At 42.8% G+C, this 21,463-nt stretch overlaps 2 protein-coding genes across 2 annotated transcripts; both read right to left on the reverse strand.

Moving 5' to 3' along the window:
• Window positions 1–1,337: 1,337 nt before the first annotated feature.
• On the reverse strand, window positions 1,338–11,163 carry LOC311261866 (uncharacterized protein; the record flags this gene model as incomplete). The annotated part of the gene is made up of 2 exons (XM_084360879.1): window positions 1,338–3,527; window positions 9,510–11,163. The coding sequence occupies 2 exons, from the start codon at window positions 11,161–11,163 to the stop codon at window positions 1,789–1,791; spliced, it is 3,393 nt and encodes a 1,130-aa protein (XP_084217005.1). The 3' UTR covers window positions 1,338–1,788.
• A 3,424-nt stretch (window positions 11,164–14,587) lies between these two features.
• LOC311260657 (tripartite motif-containing protein 16-like) lies at window positions 14,588–16,713 on the reverse strand. The gene has a single exon (XM_084358770.1). It carries the CDS (start codon window positions 16,694–16,696, stop codon window positions 15,029–15,031), a length of 1,668 nt encoding a protein of 555 aa, XP_084214896.1. The 5' UTR covers window positions 16,697–16,713; the 3' UTR covers window positions 14,588–15,028.
• Between the last annotated feature and the right edge of the window lie 4,750 nt (window positions 16,714–21,463).

Consider the following 21,463-nt stretch of genomic DNA (forward strand, 5'->3'; position numbering starts at 1 on the left):
CCTGCAGATGAGCTGTACGTGCCCCTATTAGCTGGAGAACACAATGGGTGCACTTCATATAGTCGAACATGGTCCAAGTTTAAATGTGATAATAATATCACTGAAAATAAACTCTTACCGCAGGAGCAAAAACTCAATATAGTTCTTTATTTTCTTATTCACACTAACTTTGTGCACATAAAGTTGTTTAATTTGCCATTTAAGTTAACTCGCTGAGTAAAAGATGATATATTTATAATGAACAATGTGTTATTGTGGAGAATCAGGGCTTTGAATTGGAGTCTTGACACATTTGACTGATTTCCTAAATGTTCCCTCTACTCTGAACCTTTGCACACATTTATTTTTATGAATCATTATTCCTTCACAGATTAATGTCGAGGCCGACATGTTTCAGGCAGGTCAGAAGACAACAGAAGCCGCTTGTCCTTCCTCAGACACTGCTGGTTGTCCTCCTGTCGTCCTCTCTGACGGGATGATGTGCTTCACTCTGGTGTGTCTCCGTCATCAGAGTCAACGATGCTCTCCTTGTAGAAGCAACATGCAAACCATGGTATCATCACGAGTCCGATACAATATTCACGTTCCTCTGTGAATCACTGAGGGAAACAGAATGAACATGTAGCAGGCCCACCACTGATCTTCCAGTTTCAGCTTTGCCAGATCTAATGTTACCACAGCCAGCTGCTGCTAGCTAACCAGCAATGAGCTACAACATCAAAATACACTTTCAAAACAATGTCTGAATGCTAACAAAGCTAGCTTCACAGCTATCAGTGCTAGCAATGGCTGTGTTTGTTGTTTACATTCAATATGATAATATCACTTACAGGTGAATGAGACATGAGGAGCTACTTGTAGCTAGATGTTGTGATGAAAACGATGCACTGATACACTCTCCTCCTCATCGCTCGGGAGGACTCGGACTCCGTCTGCGGACCCCAGCTTTAAGTGAAAGTCTTAAAGTATCTGATATTAAATGTATTTAAGTATCAGAAATATAAGTAAAATTAATTATACATCTATTTACATGAATGTAAATAATGTCAACTCAGACATTCAACATTTTTCTGATAATCTCCATCAAATACATTTAAAAATGCACGACTTTGGCTCTGGTTGAGCATGTAATCTGCAAAGTAACTAGTAACTAAAGTTGGTAAAGGCTCAATATGTGACTCCAGGATGTAGTGGAGTGGAAGTATAACAGAGCAGAACATGGAAATACTGCAGTAAAATACAAGTACTGCACCCAAACTTCAGCTGATGAACTCTCATGTTTGACATGTTCTCCGTCAGCTCTGTATGAAACCCTGAATGAAGACGAGAAGAAAAGACTTCGTTCATGTTTGTTTATTGATGATTTAAAGCTTCAGTTTGTTCACACGTCCATCAGTGAAGTCTGTTAAACCGCTCTTGTTTCAATGATTTCATGAACAGATTGACTTCATCCACACAATCAGTGTGTTGGAGCAGAATCTCAGCTGTGTACAAGCAAATAATGAAGCATCTCCTTATTGATTACGATCACGTGAACTGAAGTCATCACGAGCAGCGAGAGCCTCCGTGGCTGAACAGACACAGGAAGGAGCGCCGCCTGAACAAAGTCCAACATTTACAGAACAACAAGAAGAGGTCAAAGTACCGCCCATCATGTTTGATTGACAGCTGATCTGTGTGCAGTGAAGAAACGCCACAACAATCAGCTCTCAGCAACAATGATGGAAACACAACAAGTGAAGAAATGAAACACAGAATTTAACCCACTGACCCTGAAATGACTTCTGTCTATTTGAGTTGACAAAACTCAGCAGAGCCTCCATTAACATAAAGTCCAGCATAGAGAGGCTGAGTGAATGTGGTCTGGACTCTGTGGAGGAGAGTGATGGTTTCAGAGACGCTGTAGAAGGACAGAATACCTGCACTGTGATCCAGGTACACTCCAACTCTGGAGGACACAGGACCTGAGACGGGAGTTTTGACATTGTTGTGATAAAAGTCATAACTGTTTGTGTCACAAAGTAACATCCAAGATTTGTCATTGAATCCAAATAAACATTCATCTGAGACCCCTGCTCTGCTGATATTCTTGTATGCGACTGCTACATAAACTCCTCCTCTCCACTCCACCTCCCAGTAACAACGTCCAGTCAGACTCTCTCTACTCAGGACCTGAAGCTTGTTAGTGAATCTGTCTGGGTGACTAGAATAAGACTGTTGTTGTCTCGTGATTGTTGCTTTTCTGTTCCCCTCAGATAATAACAGATGTGTGTTTGCTGTGTTTGGATCCAGTGTGATTTCACATGAATATCTTAAGAAGTCAGCTCTGGTCTTGTTCTCTGGTTGTGGGTTTGACAGTAAAACATCCACTTGAGTCACTGTCAGTGAGATGTTTGTCCATGTCTCTCTCAGGACGTCCTGTAGTTTGTCTCTGACCTCTGACACAGCTGCTGTCACATCCTCAAAGTACTTGAGAGGACGGATATTGATGCTGGATGAGTGTGTAGACTCACTGAGTGCTGACAGTGAGGGGTAGTTGTGTAGAAACTGGTTGTGATCCTCTGTGTGTGAGAGCTTCTTCAACTCAGCGTCTTTCCTCTTCAGCTCAGTGATCTCCTGCTCCAGCTTCTCCTGAAGCTCTTTGACTCGACTCACTTCAGTTTCCTGCTGGGATCTGACCTGCTGCTTCACATCAGAGCGTCTTTTCTCCATGAGACGGATCAGCTGGGTGAAGATCTTCTCACTGTGCTCCGCTGCTTTATCAGCAGAGCCATTGATGGCCTCCACCTCCTGTTGAAGCACCTTCACATCTTCCTCTCTGTCCTGGATTCTCTGCTGGAAGTTTTGTCGACTCCCCTCCAGCTCTCTCTGCCTCTCAGTCCTCTCTGCTGCAGCTGACACTGTGTCGTGGCCTTTATGTTCGTCCACAGAGCAGAGATAACAGATACACTGCTGATCAGTACGGCAGAACATCTTCATCACCTCATCGTGACGAGAGCAGATGTTCTCCTGGAGCTTCTTGGACGGCTCCACCAGCTTGTGTTTCTTTAAAGGAGCTGCTTCATAATGAGGCTGCAGGTGTTTCTCACAGAAAGAAGCCAAACAGACCAAACAGGACTTAACTGCTCTCAGTTTCCTCCCAGTGCAGACATCACAGGCCACATCTTCAGCTCCAGCATAGCAGAGATCAGCAGGAGCAGCTTGGAGTCCAGTCTTCTTCAGCTCCTCCACTAAAACTGCTAACATGGTGCTTTTCAGCAGCTCAGGCCTCGGTGTGAAGCTCTTCCTGCACTGAGGGCAGCTGTGGATCCCCTTCTCATCCTCTGTGTCCCAGTGGTCTGTAATACAGCTCTTGCAGTAGCTGTGTCCACAGGGAGTAGTCACCGGATCCTTCAGTAGATCCAAACAGATGGAACAAGAGAAAGTCTCTCGGTCCAGCTGAACTGCTCTCTGCGCCATTTCACCTCTCAGTGTCGACGACCGTCTGAGTTTCACTTCCTGATAACTGAAACTAACTGAGCTCTGATCTGAACAGGGTGTGTTTGTGCAGTGAATGAGGCCGTCAGCTCAGTTACACCCAACCACAAACTGTAGATCTGAAGGGGAGGGAACAAGGAAACATCCTGACAGAGTGGAGCTGCTGTGTGAGAGGAGGAAGAAGAGGGAGGGCTGATGGAGCTGCGACTCGCTCCAGGACGAGGAGCCGCTCTGTGGATCTGAACTGTGTTTCCTCTTTTACAACGAAGCCTCAGTTAAAACCTGCTCCACATTTGAAAACATCAGAGTTTTTAGTTGTAAAATGTTTCTTGGCTCCTCAGGCTTTGCTGATATTTCTCTAACTCTTCCTCTGATTCTGTTCACTTTTTCTTTTCCTGGTTAAAAACAGCTGACTGACAGCAGCGAGTTATCAAACTGAACTCTCATAAAGATTCAAGCTGCTGTATAATAGTTGTCTCACACAGTTAATGATCGACTTTGAAGCACTTGTGACAAAACAGTCGAGCTTCAGAGTCTCATCCTGAGCCAAAGCAGCATTTCAAGCTTCAGACGTGTTGAAACAAAACTCATCACAGCAGTTATTAGTTAACTGTGAATCCAGAAGGACGAGAATGAACCAGATCAGCTGCTTCTGCTGATCATCTGGTCGGGATAAAATGATAACTGGATAAAATGGAATTGTAGCATTAGAAAAGTCACAGTTGTGCTCACTTCGCACGGGGCACCATTATGTAGTGCTTCATGCAACATTAGGGAGTTTTGGGTTAAATTTGGCTATCAATAATAATTAATGATTATCAGGGATACTTATCAATTATGATTAATTATAAGATCCAGGGAAGGGAAAAGAGCCAATTCACCAAATCAGTCTCATAAAAGGTACTAAGCTGTTTGTAGCCATGATTAATAATTAACATGATAACTACAACCAAAATTACCATAACAGCTGTGATGGTTGGAGGAGTTCAGAGTCCTTGATAGAGTCGAGGTTGGCAACATTCACTCTTGTACAATAATAAATTGACAGCATGAAGGTTCAAAAGTCTTTTATTTATACACAAAGATGAAAACACATTAACTAACATGTAATATATACAGGTGTGTGTGTGTGTGTGTGTGTGTGTGACGTGATACCCCGTTATTGAAGATGATTAGTTGCATGCAAAGATCCTGAGTCTGTGTGAAGCATCGTTCAACTAACGTCAAATTAACCGTGTAGCAAAGCAAACTACCAGTAACCTGACCGTAGATCACAGTAACACCAACACAGTGAACAAACACATAGATTGAACACATGTGCGTTACATCGACCACTCGGTGCAGTGAGGAGAAGTTCTTTGGGCCTGCTGGGAATGAAGCTTGCAGCTCTCAGCAGCTGTGAGCATAGATATATATATAAAGGCTAGATGTCTTACGGCGGAGTCTAGAACGTCCTCACAGGTCGGCCATCTTGGTACAGGTTAGCTTTCCGGCTGTATCTGTGTAACCTGAGGTAAAGTCAGTGATCTGCACAAACACTTAGACCCTTATCTCGCTGGAACCTTGACGGATTTACAAACAGTTTGGTTTCTTACAAACGTCATTAACGTGGTTATTATTCTGGATGCTTGAACATGTTGAAATCGCATCTTTTCTCTTCGAAGAAATCATCACAGTTTTAGTTTGAAGGATTTTTAGCTCGTCTTCTGGGTTTATAATGGGTGTGTATTGCGTGAGCTAGAGTGGGTGACATCATCGCTAGAGTGGAGAGCAGCTGCAAAAACTTTAGAAAAAACTCCCTTCAGCTTGATTTGGGTCCCACATCTTTTACTTCACATAGACAATATATACATAGAAATGTAGGAAATCTTGTTGGCTTTCAGATGATGGTCTTATTTCAGATGTAGGACTTAAACTTTTGGCTGTAGAAGCCCTCGAGCGACAAGCGCTCCAGCAACTCCCCCATAAGCCGCAGTGTTAACTTTGAGCCTAAATTTCTGGAGTGGAGCAGACGGTACCGGTTTTGTCTCTCGCTTTGGCTCCCTCATTTTTCACTCTACAGAAATAAAAAACACATCACATGGTTCAGCAATGTCTCCTGTTACTCACTGTATACATATTTTGGCCATAACCATTACACTTTTGTCTAGACCTGCAGGTGTTTGGGAGGTGTTTTCTCATTCATCCTTATGGGGAATTTTTCAAATTTCATTTTCCTACTGCTTCAGCACGTTCAGCTACAGAAACCGTTCAACTATCAACATGTTCAGCTCTTTAAGCTCTTTCAGCCTTGAACTGTTTGAGCTTTTTAGCTTTTCCAGTTTTTCAAATATTAAGCTTTTTCAAAAATAATAGTAATATGGAAGCAAATGTAAAAATCCTCAAATCCTCTTCAAAACTCATCCACTTTCAACCTCTTCTTGTGTTAAAATATTTTCATTCAAAATTGGAAATATGGACTTGTATGGTTATTCGTCTCAAGGCCTCAATTATTCATAAGTATGCAGTGTCATAAACACATCTCTGTACAGGGTGGGGATTTCAACATGCAGCATTTCTTGATGTATAGCCTATTGTAGTCTACCTATTTTAGAACATTATTCTATTTTTTAGAACATAACATAATTATTCATAAGTATGCAGTCTCATAAATACATCTTCGACGTTTATAACAAACCAAACCGTTTGAAAATCGGTTGAAAATTGAGCAAGTTATGGTTATTTTAAAAGTACATGTTTCATTACAAACACAATGTTATGGGTGAGCGAGCTACCTGTACCAAGATGGCCGACCTGTGCGGACGTTCGACTCCGTTGGCCAGCAACGCGGACGAGACATCTAGCCTTTATATATATATCTATGGCTGTGAGGCCCAGAAGAGTCCAGGAGAAGAGAACTTGGTGGCAGGCAGCCCCGTGGAGAGAGAGGTGGAGAAGCACTTGGAGAAGAGAGAAGAAAGAAGAGAGAAGAGAGGGAACAAAGGAAGCAGCTGGAGGTTTGACTATCTGCTCAGAGGGGGGTCTCTCACCCTACCAATAGTAGCTCAAAGCTGAATTTGCACCTAGGTGTGAAGACTGGGGAATTCTGGGAAACTGAGTTCAGTCCAGAGCCCATTTTGAAATCCACAGTGAACGACTTCATCTGTGGACCCGACATCACAGTTATGGTTGAGGCCTCCTGCAACAATGTCCTTTGGGAGGTGTACACAGGTGTGTCGGGCCAGGGTGGTGCTCCCATTGGGCCATCCCCCCTGTTAAAAATGAACAAATCACCTACTGTCTGTCAGTGTTTCTGTCTATTTGAATGGAGTATTTATTTTTTCTTGCCTACATGTTTAACACAAGAATAATCCTGCAGATGAGCTGTTCGTGCCCCTATTAGCTGGAGAACACAATGGGTGCACTTCATATAGTCTAACATGGTCCAAGTTTAAATGTGATGATAATATCACTGAAAATAAACACTCAGCACGTGTTTCTCTGAGGAAATATTCATATTGTGACCTCTAAATACCCCAGGAGCAAAAACTCAATATAGTTCTTTATTTTCTTATTCACACAAAATTTGTGCACATAAAGTTGTTTAATTTGTCATTTACGTTAACTCTCCATGTTGGATGTGGCAGATCTGCCCCGTGAACTAATACATGTCAGTGGAGTGAACTTTATAAAGCGCCCTTCTACAAAGTGCTGTAAGTTAACGCCTCTCATTTACCCATTCACCAACGCACGAAGATATCTGGGAAAGAGACAGGAACCAAAAACAACGTATGTAACGTTCTCTGACGGTTATAAACGTGTTACTGTGATGATAAATGACAGTTAAATATTGAATCAGTGTCTATAATAACCAGATCCTGACATGTCAATGTGACGCCTGTGGGAATAAAAAGCACTGACGTTTACATTTAACTGATTCTGATGAGTCGCTTTTATATCCAGTGATTTTAACGACTAATAATGACAATCATTGGGACAAAAACATAACTCTGCATTATGTAGCCAACGCAGCTAACGTTAGCTGCTTATGTTGCTGTCGTATGTATTCACCAAACACTAACGTTAGCAGGTTGTAGCTGACGTTAGCTAGCTAGCTATGATAGGCTACTGCTGTATGAAACGTATTTACATGTAACGTCAACGTTTACAGGCCAACGTTTACATGTACTGTGGTTGTGATCCAGACAGCAGTGTTCACACATGCACTGCTACCCTGAGCTGTTTGGACATCAGCCAGACGAGCTGTATGTGAGAGGCGGACTAACTCTTGTGTGCTACACGTGTGAAGGTCCAAGTCCACTGTTCAGAGGTCCTGGGGAGATTACATTTATCTGTGAATATAGTTTGCATTGTATTTATTTGTGAGCAGATGTTGTAAGATGGTATTTATGTGACGTTCATTCATACAGACGTTGAACTGGACGTTTTACAAATGTGCTGATGTTTCCACTATTTCTGCAGAGTCTCTCTCTGACAGGTGAGTGTAACTTGATGCTGGTAGCAACATGAATCAGATCACTGTTATTCATGTAACGTGTCTTTGATGGATGCATTTCATATATGCATGTGTCCTTCTTTCATATCAAGTCGGTTCGCTTTATGTGCATGAATGTGCTCTTTAGCAGAGATACAATACGAAAGGAAATGGCAGCGGAAAATGCTTCAAATACTGGTCCTAACAGTCACATGTTGGCCTACTGCTTGAGACTATTGCATATTAGTAAGACACTTTTTAAAAGAAAATAGACTTTGCATTTCAGTTCATGATCTGACTGTCAGCTGATCGCAGCAGAATGTGGGAAACACAATCCCTACAAGTACCCGCTTGACACCCATCACACACAACAGTCCTGTGTTGTCTCTGAGAGAATCAGTAACATTTTCATGCCCCATAAACACATTAAGATGAAAGTTTATGTCCTGTAAACACATTTAGTTCTCCATCTTTATCCAGTTTTCTGTAATTGTCATATTATTTGCAGAGATGATGGAAGTCCTTTCTCTTTGGCCAGGTGCTGCAAGGTGTTCAACAAAACGTCCAGCGAGCAGGGCTTGTACACACTACTGCCAAAATGCACAGCAAAAATAATGAGAACGTGAAACTATGTGAATTACTCTGAAAGTGACACTTCACTAACAATGCTGACAATCACAAACAGTGGAGGATTGCAACATCGGCAGCCTGACCTGTTGGCCAACACTGATCTGTGTTTATAATATATGCTATTTTTTTTTGTGTTATTTATTAACATGTGTTCCAAAAACTGGAACAAACAAGAGTCTCACCTAGTTCAGTTGTTATTATTAGTGCATCACGTAAAGTGTAAGAACTGTAATGGGTTGGTTGTTCATGCTGGAAGTGTAAAGAAAAGGCTTTTATCATCTTCAAGACTTTATTCAAACAAGTGAAAGTCTTAAAGTATCTGATCTTAAATGTATTTAACTATCAGAAATATAAGTAAAATAAATTATACATCTATTTACATGAGTGTAAATAATGTCAACTCATGTTAGTTTGACATGTTCTCCGTCAGCTCTGTATGAAACCCTGAATGAAGACGAGAAGAAAAGACTCTGTTCATGTTTGTTTATTGATGATTTAAAGCTTCAGTTTGTTCACACGTCCATCAGTAAAGTCTGTTAAACCGCTCTTGTTTCAATGATTTCATGAACAGATTGACTTCATCCACACAATCAGTGTGTTGGAGCAGAATCTCAGCTGTGTACAAGCAAATAATGAAGCATCTCCTTATTGATTACGATCACGTGAACTGAAGTCATCACGAGCAGCGAGAGCCTCCGTGGCTGAACAGACACAGGAAGGAGCGCCGCCTGAACAAAGTCCAACATTTACAGAACAACAAGAAGAGGTCAAAGTACCGCCCATCATGTTTGATTGACAGCTGATCTGTGTGCAGTGAAGAAACGCCACAACAATCAGCTCTCAGCAACAATGATGGAAACACAACAAGTGAAGAAATGAAACAGAATTTAACCCACTGACCCTGAAATGACTTCTGTCTATTTGAGTTGACAAAACTCAGCAGAGCCTCCATTAACATAAAGTCCAGCATAGAGAGGCTGAGTGAATGTGGTCTGGACTCTGTGGAGGAGAGTGATGGTTTCAGAGACGCTGTAGAAGGACAGAATACCTGCACTGTGATCCAGGTACACTCCAACTCTGGAGGACCGAGGACCTGAGACGGGAGTTTTGACATTGTTGTGATAAAAGTTATAACTGTTTGTGGAACAATATAACCTCCAAGATTTGTCATTGAATCCAAAACAACATTCCTCTGAGCCTCCTGCTCTGCTGATACTCTTGTATGCGACGGCTACATAAACTGCTCCTCTCCACTCCACCTCCCAGTAACAACGTCCAGTCAGACTCTCTCTACTCAGGACCTGAAGATAGTCAGTGAATCTGTCTGGGTGACTAGAATAAGACTGACGTTGACTCGTGTATGTTGCTTTTCTGTTCCCATCAGATAATAACAGATGTGTGTTTGCTGTGTTTGGATCCAGTGTGATTTCACATGAATATCTTAAGAAGTCAGCTCTGGTCATGTTCTCTGGTTGTGACAGTAAAACATCCACTTGAGTCACTGTCAGTGAGATGTTTGTCCATGTCTCTCTCAGGACGTCCTGTAGTTTGTCTCTGACCTCTGACACAGCTGCTGTCACATCCTCAAAGTACTTGAGAGGACGGATATTGATGCTGGATGAGTGTGTAGACTCACTGAGTGCTGACAGTGAGGGGTAGTTGTGTAGAAACTGGTTGTGATCCTCTGTGTGTGAGAGCTTCTTCAGCTCAGCGTCTTTCCTCTTCAGCTCAGTGATCTCCTGCTCCAGCTTCTCCTGAAGCTCTTTGACTCGACTCACTTCAGTTTCCTGCTGGGATCTGACCTGCTGCTTCACATCAGAGCGTCTTTTCTCCATGAGACGGATCAGCTGGGTGAAGATCTTCTCACTGTGCTCCGCTGCTTTATCAGCAGAGCCATTGATGGCCTCCACCTCCTGTTGAAGCACCTTCACATCTTCCTCTCTGTCCTGGATTCTCTGCTGGATGTTTTGTCGACTCCCCTCCAGCTCTCTCTGCCTCTCAGTCCTCTCTGCTGCAGCTGACACTGTGTCGTGGCCTTTATGTTCGTCCACAGAGCAGAGATAACAGATACACTGCTGATCAGTACGGCAGAACATCTTCATCACCTCATCGTGACGAGAGCAGATGTTCTCCTGGAGCTTCTTGGACGGCTCCACCAGCTTGTGTTTCTTTAAAGGAGCTGCTTCATAATGAGGCTGCAGGTGTTTCTCACAGTAAGAGGCCGGACAGGATAAACAGGACTTAACTGCCCTCAGTTTCCTCCCAGTGCAGACATCACAGGCCACATCTTCAGCTCCAGCATAGCAGAGATCAGCAGGAGCAGCTTGGAGTCCAGTCTTCTTCAGCTCCTCCACTAAAACTGCTAACATGGTGCTTTTCAGCATCTCAGGCCTCGGTGTGAAGCTCTTCCTGCACTGAGGGCAGCTGTGGATCCCCTTCTCATCCTCTGTGTCCCAGTGGTCTGTAATACAGCTCTTGCAGTAGCTGTGTCCACAGGGAGTAGTCACCGGATCCTTCAGTAGATCCAAACAGATGGAACAAGAGAAAGTCTCTCGGTCCAGCTGAACTGCTCTCTGCGCCATTTCACCTCTCAGTGTCGACGACCGTCTGAGCTTCACTTCCTGATAACTGAAACTAGTCTGAGCTCTGATCTGAACAGGGTGTTTGTGCAGTGAATGAGGCCGTCAGCTCAGTTACACCCAACCACAAACTGTAGATCTGAAGGGGAGGGAACAAGGAAACATCCTGACAGAGTGGAGCTGCTGTGTGAGAGGAGGAAGAAGAGGGAGGGCTGATGGAGCTGCGACTCGCTCCAGGACGAGGAGCCGCTCTGTGGATCTGAACTGTGTTTCCTCTTTTACAACGAAGCCTCAGTTAAAACCTGCTCCACATTTGAAAACATCAGAGTTTTTAGTTGTAAAATGTTTCTTGGCTCCTCAGGCTTTGCTGATATTTCTCTAACTCTTCCTCTGATGCTGTTCACTTTTTCTTTTCCTGGTTAAAAACAGCTGACTGACAGCAGCGAGTTATCAAACTGAACTCTCATAAAGATTCAAGCTGCTGTATAATAGTTGTCTCACACAGTTAATGATCGACTTTGAAGCACTTGTGACAAAACAGTTGAGCTTCATTCATTTTACATTATGAGTAAAACATATTCTCCTCATTATGTCAGACAGGGTTGGGAGGGTTACTTTAATAATATAGATGCTAATAGTTGCTAGTTACCTAATCCAAGTATCTTTATAATAAATCCTCTCACCGTTCCTGGAGATGTTTGTAAAATGATCCTAAACGTTGATCTCAGTCCAGCACAAAGTCAATTCAAAGGTTTTGGGCTCTTCTGAACGGTTATAAGCTGCTTCTTTTTACAAATAGACAGAAGCTCTGTCAGTGTTTCTGTCTATTTGAATGGAGTATTTATTTTCTCTTGCCTACATGTTTTAATAAAGAATAATCCTGCAGATGAGCTGTACGTGCCCCTATTAGCTGGAGAACACAATGGGTGCACTTCATATAGTCTAACATGGTCCAAGTTTAAATGTGATGATAATATCACTGAAAATAAACACTCAGCACGTGTTTCTCTGAGGAAATATTCATATTGTGACCTCTAAATACCCCAGGAGCAGAAACTCAGTATAGTTCTTTATTTTCTTATTCACACAAACTTTGTGCACATAAAGTTGTTTAATTTGTCATTTACGTTAACTCTCCATGTTGGATGTGGCAGATCTGCCCCGTGAACTAATACATGTCAGTGGAGTGAACTTTATAAAGCGCCCTTCTACAACGTGCTGTAAGTTAACGCCTCTCATTTACCCATTCACCAACGTACGAAGATATCTGGGAAACAGACAGGAACCAAAAACAACGTATGTAACGTTCTCTGACGGTTATAAACGTGTTACTGTGATGATAAATGACAGTTAAATATTGAATCTGTGTCTATAATAACCAGATCCTGACATGTCAATGTGACACCTGTGGGAATAAAAAGCACTGACGTTTACATTTAACTGATTCTGATGAGTCGCTTTTATATCCAGTGATTTTAACGACTAATAATGACAATCATTGGGACAAGAACATAACAAAGTCTGCAAGTCAAAAATAAGACACTGCAACTGGCAGTGAGTCTGCTTTGTTTTTACTCCATGACAGGAAATTATACACTCATTATATTGTATTCAATAACATTTTATAGTAAAAGAAACCCCAGTAAAGTTGCAGTAGGCTACTATTATAAATAAGCACCATATATTATGCAGGTCAGTTGTCCATATTTAAAGTTAAATGAAATGAAACAAGCTGACAGTAGACAGCGACATGTAGAAACGCTGGTATGGTCCTTTAAACATCCTGACACTTGTGTCTGTTACTGCACCAAGTGTATGTATTTGTTATGTTGCAGCCTTTATGTTCACTATATTTCCCTCCGAGGGACAAATAAGTAAGTCATCTTAAATTTCAGCACTTAGTCCTCATATGATATTGATAAAAACAATGTAGACCGCTGACTTGCATAATATATTCTGCATATTTATAACAGTAGAATACTGCTAATGTACTTTTTTTGTTTTACCATAAAATCTTATTGTATACATACAATAATAAAAATACAGTAATTATCTGGTGTGAGACCCATGCCCCGATGAATCAATCTATTACTTTCTCATATTTTACTCCCATTTGGGGCAATGCTGATTTCAAACCAGGGAGGCAGGATATGTGTTTCAAACACTGGATGGATCTCGGGCTCAGCAAAGTCAGAGATGTGTTCAGTGACGGCGCTCTGATGTCAATCCAACAACTAATGCACAAATATAATCTCCCCAGAAAACACTTGTTTAAATACCTACAAATTAGGAGCTTCATGTTCGCATATTAAAAGTACGATGCAACTGTGTGACATTGAACAATACGCAGTAAATCACTGACATGGCAGGAGACGACTGTCCATATTTTACAACATGCTCTCAACAGGTTTAAAAGAAAACTCAGGCTCTTCTTTATCTGCCTGGAAGAATGAGCTTCAGACAGACATCGCGGCTGAAGAGTGGGAGAAGGCGTGCCTCTCGGCTCAAACTCAAACCATAAACACTAGATGCAGATTGTTACAATATAAATGGTTGTTTAGGACGTTACACCTGTCAAACTGCACCACGTCAACCCCAATACTCCTGACAGTTGTTTTAAATGTAGAAACCAAACTGGCACCTTATTTCACTGTATGTGTGAGTGTCAGAAGCTCCAAATACACTGGAGAGAAGTTATCGACCTGACAGACGTTGCTGTTCCTCTAAAGGCTGAACTGTGTCTGCTACATATTCACCCTGAAGACTGACACATAAATGCAGAGAAACGGAGACTAATCAATGTTTGTCTCTTACAAGACAAACGAGTAATCGCTTTAAGGTGGAAGGATTGTGACAGACCAGACTCTGAACAATGGATCAAAGAAATGTCCTGAGAAACTAACATTCATAGTAAAAGACAAAGCTGAAGATCTCTGTGAGATGTGGACACCTTTTCTACAGTTTATCAGCACCTTGACTGCAAATTCACGACTTAAGACGATGACAGCTGCCATTAATACATCCTCTTCAAACTGGGTTATGTCTTCTTCTTCTGTATCCGGTTGTGTTATTGTGTAATAGTGTTATTTATTTACATGTGTTCCAAAAAATGGAAGAAACAAGAGTCTCACCTAATTCAGTTGTTATTATTAGTGCATCACGTACAGTGTAAGAACTGTAATGGGTTGGTTGTTCATGCTGGAAGTGTAAAGAAAAGGCTTTTATCATCTTCAAGACTTTATTCAAACAAGTGAAAGTCTTAAAGTATCTGATATTAAATGTATTTAACTATCAGAAATATAAGTAAAATAAATTATACATCTATTTACATGAGTGTAAATAATGTCAACTCATGTTAGTTTGACATGTTCTCCGTCAGCTCTGTATGAAACCCTGAATGAAGACGAGAAGAAAAGACTTTGTTCATGTTTGTTTATTGATGATTTAAAGCTTCAGTTTGTTCACACGTCCATCAGTAAAGTCTGTTAAACCGCTCTTGTTTCAATGATTTCATGAACAGATTGACTTCATCCACACAATCAGTGTGTTGGAGCAGAATCTCAGCTGTGTACAAGCAAATAATGAAGCATCTCCTTATTGATTACGATCACGTGAACTGAAGTCATCACGAGCAGCGAGAGCCTCCGTGGCTGAACAGACACAGGAAGGAGCGCCGCCTGAAGAAAGTCCAACATTTACAGAACAACAAGAAGAGGTCAAAGTACCGCCCATCATGTTTGATTGACAGCTGATCTGTGTGCAGTGAAGAAACGCCACAACAATCAGCTCTCAGCAACAATGATGGAAACACAACAAGTGAAGAAATGAAACACAGAATTTAACCCACTGACCCTGAAATGACTTCTGTCTATTTGAGTTGACAAAACTCAGCAGAGCCTAAAACAAGAAGTCCAGCATAGAGAGGCTGAGTGAATGTGGTCTGGACTCTGTGGAGGAGAGTGATGGTTTCAGAGACGCTGTAGAAGGACAGAATACCTGCACTGTGATCCAGGTACACTCCAACTCTGGAGGACCGAGGACCTGAGACGGGAGTTTGGACACTGTTGTGATAAAAGTTATAACTGTTTGTGGAACAATATAACCTCCAAGATTTGTCATTGTTTCCAAATAAACATTCATATAAGCTCCCTGCTCTGCTGATACTCTTGTATGCGACTGCTACATGAACTGCTCCTCTCCACTCCACCTCCCAGTAACAACGTCCAGTCAGACTCTCTCTACTCAGGACCTGAAGCCTGTTAGTGAATCTGTCTGGGTGACTAGAATAAGACTGTTCTTGACTCGTTCTTGTTGCTTTTCTGTTCCCATCAGATAATAACAGACGTGTGTGTGCTGTGTTTGGATCCAGTGTGATTTCACATGAATATCTTAAGAAGTCAGCTCTGGTCTCAGGCTCTGGTTGTGGGTTTGACAGTAAAACATCCACTTGAGTCACTGTCAGTGAGATGTTTGTCCATGTCTCTCTCAGGACGTCCTGTAGTTTGTCTCTGACCTCTGACACAGCTGCTGTCAGATCCTCAAAGTACTTGAGAGGACGGATATTGATGCTGGATGAGTGTGTAGACTCACTGAGTGCTGACAGTGAGGGGTAGTTGTGTAGAAACTGGTTGTGATCCTCTGTGTGTGAGAGCTTCTTCAGCTCAGCGTCTTTCCTCTTCAGCTCAGTGATCTCCTGCTCCAGCTTCTCCTGAAGCTCTTTGACTCGACTCACTTCAGTTTCCTGCTGGGATCTGACCTGCTGCTTCACATCAGAGCGTCTTTTCTCCATGAGACGGATCAGCTGGGTGAAGATCTTCTCACTGTGCTCCGCTGCTTTATCAGCAGAGCCATTGATGGCCTCCACCTCCTGTTGAAGCACCTTCACATCTTCCTCTCTGTCCTGGATTCTCTGCTGGATGTTTTGTCGACTCCCCTCCAGCTCTCTCTGCCTCTCAGTCCTCTCTGCTGCAGCTGACACTGTGTCGTGGCCTTTATGTTCGTCCACAGAGCAGAGATAACAGATACACTGCTGATCAGTACGGCAGAACATCTTCATCACCTCATCGTGACGAGAGCAGATGTTCTCCTGGAGCTTCTTGGACGGCTCCACCAGCTTGTGTTTTCCATAAACAGGGATTTCAAAGTGAGGCTGCAGGTGTTTCTCACAGAAAGAAGCCAGACAGACCAAACAGGACTTAACTGCTCTCAGTTTCCTCCCAGTGCAGACATCACAGGCCACATCTTCAGCTCCAGCATAGCAGAGATCAGCAGGAGCAGCTTGGAGTCCAGTCTTCTTCAGCTCCTCCACTAAAACTGCTAACATGGTGTTTTTCAGCATCTCAGGCCTCGGTGTGAAGCTCTTCCTGCACTGAGGGCAGCTGTGGATCCCCTTCTCATCCTCTGTGTCCCAGTGGTCTGTAATACAGCTCTTGCAGTAGCTGTGTCCACAGGGAGTAGTCACCGGATCCTTCAGTAGATCCAAACAGATGGAACAAGAGAAAGTCTCTCGGTCCAGCTGAACTGCTCTCTGCGCCATTTCACCTCTAAGTGTCGACGACCGTCTGAGCTTCACTTCCTGATAACTGAAACTAGTCTGAGCTCTGATCTGAACAGGGTGTGTTTGTGTAGTGAATGAGGCCGTCAGCTCAGTTACACCCAACCACAAACTGTAGATCTGAAGGGGAGGGAACCAGGAAACATCCTGACAGAGTGGAGCTGCTGTGTGAGAGGAGGAAGAAGAGGGAGGGCTGATGGAGCTGCGACTCGCTCCAGGACGAGGAGCCGCTCTGTGGATCTGAACTGTGTTTGCTCTTTTACAACGAAGCCTCAGTTAAAACCTGCTCCACATTTGAAAACATCAAAGTTTTTAGTTGTGAAATGTTTCTTGGCTCCTCAGGCTTTGCTGATATTTCTCTAACTCTTCCTCTGATGCTGTTCACTTTTTCTTTTCCTGGTTAAAAACAGCTGACTGACAGCAGCGAGTTATCAAACTGACCTCTCATAAAGATTCAAGCTGCTGTATAATAGTTGTCTCACACAGTTAATGATCTACTTTAAACACTTGTGACAAAACAGTCGAGCTTCATTCATTTCACATTAAGAGTAAAACAGATTCTCCTCATTATGTCAGACAGGGTTGGGAGGGTTACTTTAATAATATAGATGCTAATAGTTGCTAGTTACCTAATCCAAGTATCTTTATAATAAATCTTCTCACCGTTCCTGGAAATGTTTGTAAAATATAATATAAAAACTGTGTGTAAAACCTGTAATTTTCCTTTGAATCTGGACACACATGGCTAATTCAGACACACGTACGCATCACAGCCATGTTCTGACACCATGTCTGCATTAACACCCACCCTGTCATCCCCATCACTGTTTAATAAGCTCTGCCTCCACCTCATCAGCTGACCTGGCGCTCCATGTGGGCCCAGAGAGCCTCCTCTCATTAAGCAGAAGCCCGCGGAGCTGGGGCAATTAACTTCGGCATGCTGACAGATAATGACTGGCAGGGCTTTGGTGACATCTCGAGTCGCGGGGTGGTACGTGTGCACGTGTGGAGGTTGTTTACCCTCCAACAGCGCCTCCTCATCATAATTACGGGTGCACTGAATGCCACGGAGAGTAAACCCCACCATGATAATCTGACTGGAGGTGATAGTTACGCAGCGTGTCACAGCGTGGTGCTCTCATTCAGCTCTGATGAGAAATAAAGAGGGAAAATGGCTTCTCCTTCCTCCAGGCCCGTTTTAGGCTGCGTGAACGTGACCTGTCCTGCGATGACCTGAAGGGAAAGTGAATTTCTCTCAGCTGTGAGGTCATCATTCACCAGATCTTCTCCCCAACATGATAAAACACGATACCTGGGGGTGAAAACTTCATGAGGAGATGGATGATAAAACATTGTCGTTGTGAATCAGACTCATGCTTCTGTGTGGGAGGAGGTGGTTCATAATCATTACCAGAGTTGGATAACAGACTCCAAGGCGGTGCTCATTCGTTCCAGTTAAAGTAGCCGAGCGTGAGCCAAAAAGTCTTTCTCTCGTCCCAGTTTGCCTCAGCCCCACCGTGCACACACATCAGTGTCTCTCCCCTCGGCCCAGCCTGCTCGCTCACAGACCTGATAATGTCACGTACGTAAAATAATTAGCTTGTCTAGACTTTGCAGATGTTTTACAAATCCAAAACCTTTTGTTTTTGTAGTTAGAGGTGTCCTGACAGCCATTTTAAAGACTGCAAATCGGCAGCAAGACTGTCTCCCTTCACCTTAATAGGTAATAAAATGTTGTGACCCTCATCACCAGCTGTGCTGATGAAAGACTGACAAGAGACACCTTTATGGTTTGGGTTAAAATACTACTTTATCTTGGTCATGCTTAAAAGAAACTTGTGAAGGAAAACAAGAGATTAGCGTCTGTCCCCTCCATCCCGACCACCTGAACTTCCTTGTTAATATTTAATATATGATAAAAATAACATTTCCTGACTTCCACCTTTCCCCTGGTCATAATTAGTTTGGCCGCCTGAAGGCTCTGTCATGTGAACGTGGACAGATATGGATTTGTGGCACACAGTGAAACGGCGTCTCTGTTGTCTCTTAAGCTACATGTCAGATACATTTTGAAACATTTGTAACTAATGAGAGAGAAAAATATATTAATACTGACCATTTTTTTCCAAACTTGAGTCTGATTGTCCCCCTAACCCCTCACACAGCTGCTCTGCCTTCACACGTGTTTGCTGTTGTACTGATCAGTACATGTATTTGCATGAATTTCATCATCAAAGTGCAGCTGTTGGCCACCATTGCCAGGAAATGAGGTTGGCAACGTGCCCTCTGCCCATAAATCAATGAGACATTTCATCCTTTTCCATTTGCCAACAACAATCCGCTGCTGCTCTCGACTAACAATGCAAGAATGTCACTCACGCTGATGTGAGGACATCCCCCCCGCTTTTTTCGGTCTTCTTGTTGGAGTACGGCCAGTGTCCTCACTACATGGTCAGTGGACACAGTCTAAGACCACCACGTACAGGTGGATTATGTGTGTGTTTCTTTTGTTGTAAGGAGGTTATAGTCTAAATGTCTTGGAAGTGCAGGGGGGATCCAGGGTCTCAAGGCCTTCAGCAGCCTGGGCCTCGTTCACTCACTGGAAAGATTTGGTCATTTAGTAGCTCAGAGTTAAATCTAATGAAGAAATTCCCTGAGTGTTTTCCTGCTATATATTTAACACATCCTCAAGAATGGGACGGACGGAGACCATATCGTCCCCAGCCACGGTGATCTCTGCGGCACTTTGTAGTTTTGGGAAAGGAAACATTAACAATATTAATGAGGTAATAATATAAAACTTTTTTCCATAAGTGAATAAACAAGCTGTTCTCAGAGGAAAATAAGGTCCCAGAACACTGTTTTAACATAGAAAGGTGGCAGGGTCTGCCACATATAAACAAAGTCAAACAGTATAAACTGTGTTGTCCTTTAAGGTCAGTTTGTTTATTCAGTTTATTCGTACGTAGCGCCTTTAAGGAAACGGTGAGGGGACGCGCTACCTCTAATACAGCAACACAGAGGAAACACAAAGTAAATACAGGACAATCTGTCACATCACGACTGTGAATGTGCCCAAAAAATAGAAAATAGTGATAAATATCTAACATACAAAGACAGTTTCCAGTTCTGCAGGTCAACAGGAAGAACATATAATCAAACCTGGGGTCTGAAGTAAACTGAAACATAAGGTTCAGCTTCCCTCCACCCCCAATTATTTAATACTCGCAGATGCAGACTGAGCTGCTGTGTGAAAGTTTCCTCAGCCACAGGAGTGTTTCCAAAAAAAAATGTGTTTGACTCGGATTACGCCGGATGAGCTCCCTTTAGTTGTTTTTGTTGAGTCTTCTGTCCAGACTCGTGATAGATAAACACATTTTTTGTGTCATTTACATTTCAAAACAAGTTCCCATCAACTTAATCTGTTTATGAGAACGCTGCGGCGCTGTTTGGCTGTTTTCGTGACGCTCCATTAATATTTCGTGGATGAAGAAGCTTCAGCCGACTTTCCGTCTGCAGGGGATTGAGTGGATAATGTCTGGGTGAACTTTAAGTCTACTGATATTTAACAACCTCCATCTTTTGCAGCATCGTGTGAAAAGGCCTCAGCTGAACACAGACTTTACTACGGTCCCATGTTTACATGCTGGGCTGAGACGAGACTTTGGGAGATGTGTCAGGTAGGACTTGAGGACACTCACACACCCACAGGACCCACATTCATATCTGCACAGAACAGTTTCTGATGCGACCTGGTCCCTCTGAGAGTTTCCCCACCATGCTGTTTTTCCACCAGCTATATAATTCATAATTGAAGAAGTCTTGAGAGAGTTGGTAAAGATGGCTGCCCCACAGCATTTCATTTTCTGACAGGCGTGATTTGTACTGAGGGAAATGATTGTTAAAACAGCACTCAGGACTAATACACCACGATAAAAACGAATGCTCGCTGGCTAGCTGCCAGTATGGTGACAGAAATGAATGTTAGGGAGGTGACAGCTCCTGATTACAAATAGCAGAAATAGCCAGCACACAATAACACACAGCTACAGGACTGATTGTAAAGGTATTGATTGCTTAAATCTGTCTACATGTTCTTGCCCAGCTATGCTATAGAGTACATACTCTGTAATCTGTAAGATATCAGGTTCAACCCACACATCCCTACATCTTAGCCTTCATTATAAAAGAAAAGGCAAAGGAATAAAAAAAACAACCTCCAAACCACTTCAACACTGGCTGAGCGTGGATGTCATGATACGTCGAAGTAGCACCGGCAGCCGATGGAGTTTGACAGGAGACAAATGTCGAGTGTCGCTCAGAGTCTGAAGGTGTGAGCAGAGAGGCAAAGTCAGCGGAAAGAAACAAGAAGACGCCGATTTGAGATTGTGGGTTTGTGATCGCTGAGCAGAAAGACTGAGGCTGAGAGCTAAAGAGAGGAGAGCAGCACGCACTGGTGCTTTATAAGGCTGACATAGCATGAGAATTAATCACTGACCACACGATATCTCCATCATCCTTCAAATCAAAGGTCAAATAACGCTGACTGCTCACAGCGACGTGGCTCCTCACTGCTCATCGTGATTTTATCTCCACACTACTTGACGTTGCAGCTCAACAGTTTACTTTGGGAAAATGGCCTGCTGCCACATTAAAAATCAACAATCACTGTTATGAAGTCAGTTTTTTGTATTCAGTGGCTTTTGAAATTCAAATCTCTCTGTCACTTTTCACTTCAGGAGGCATTTC

This window comes from Pagrus pagrus, assembly GCF_965226575.1.
Source record: "Pagrus pagrus genome assembly, chromosome: 8".
Lineage (NCBI taxonomy): Eukaryota > Metazoa > Chordata > Actinopteri > Spariformes > Sparidae > Pagrus > Pagrus pagrus.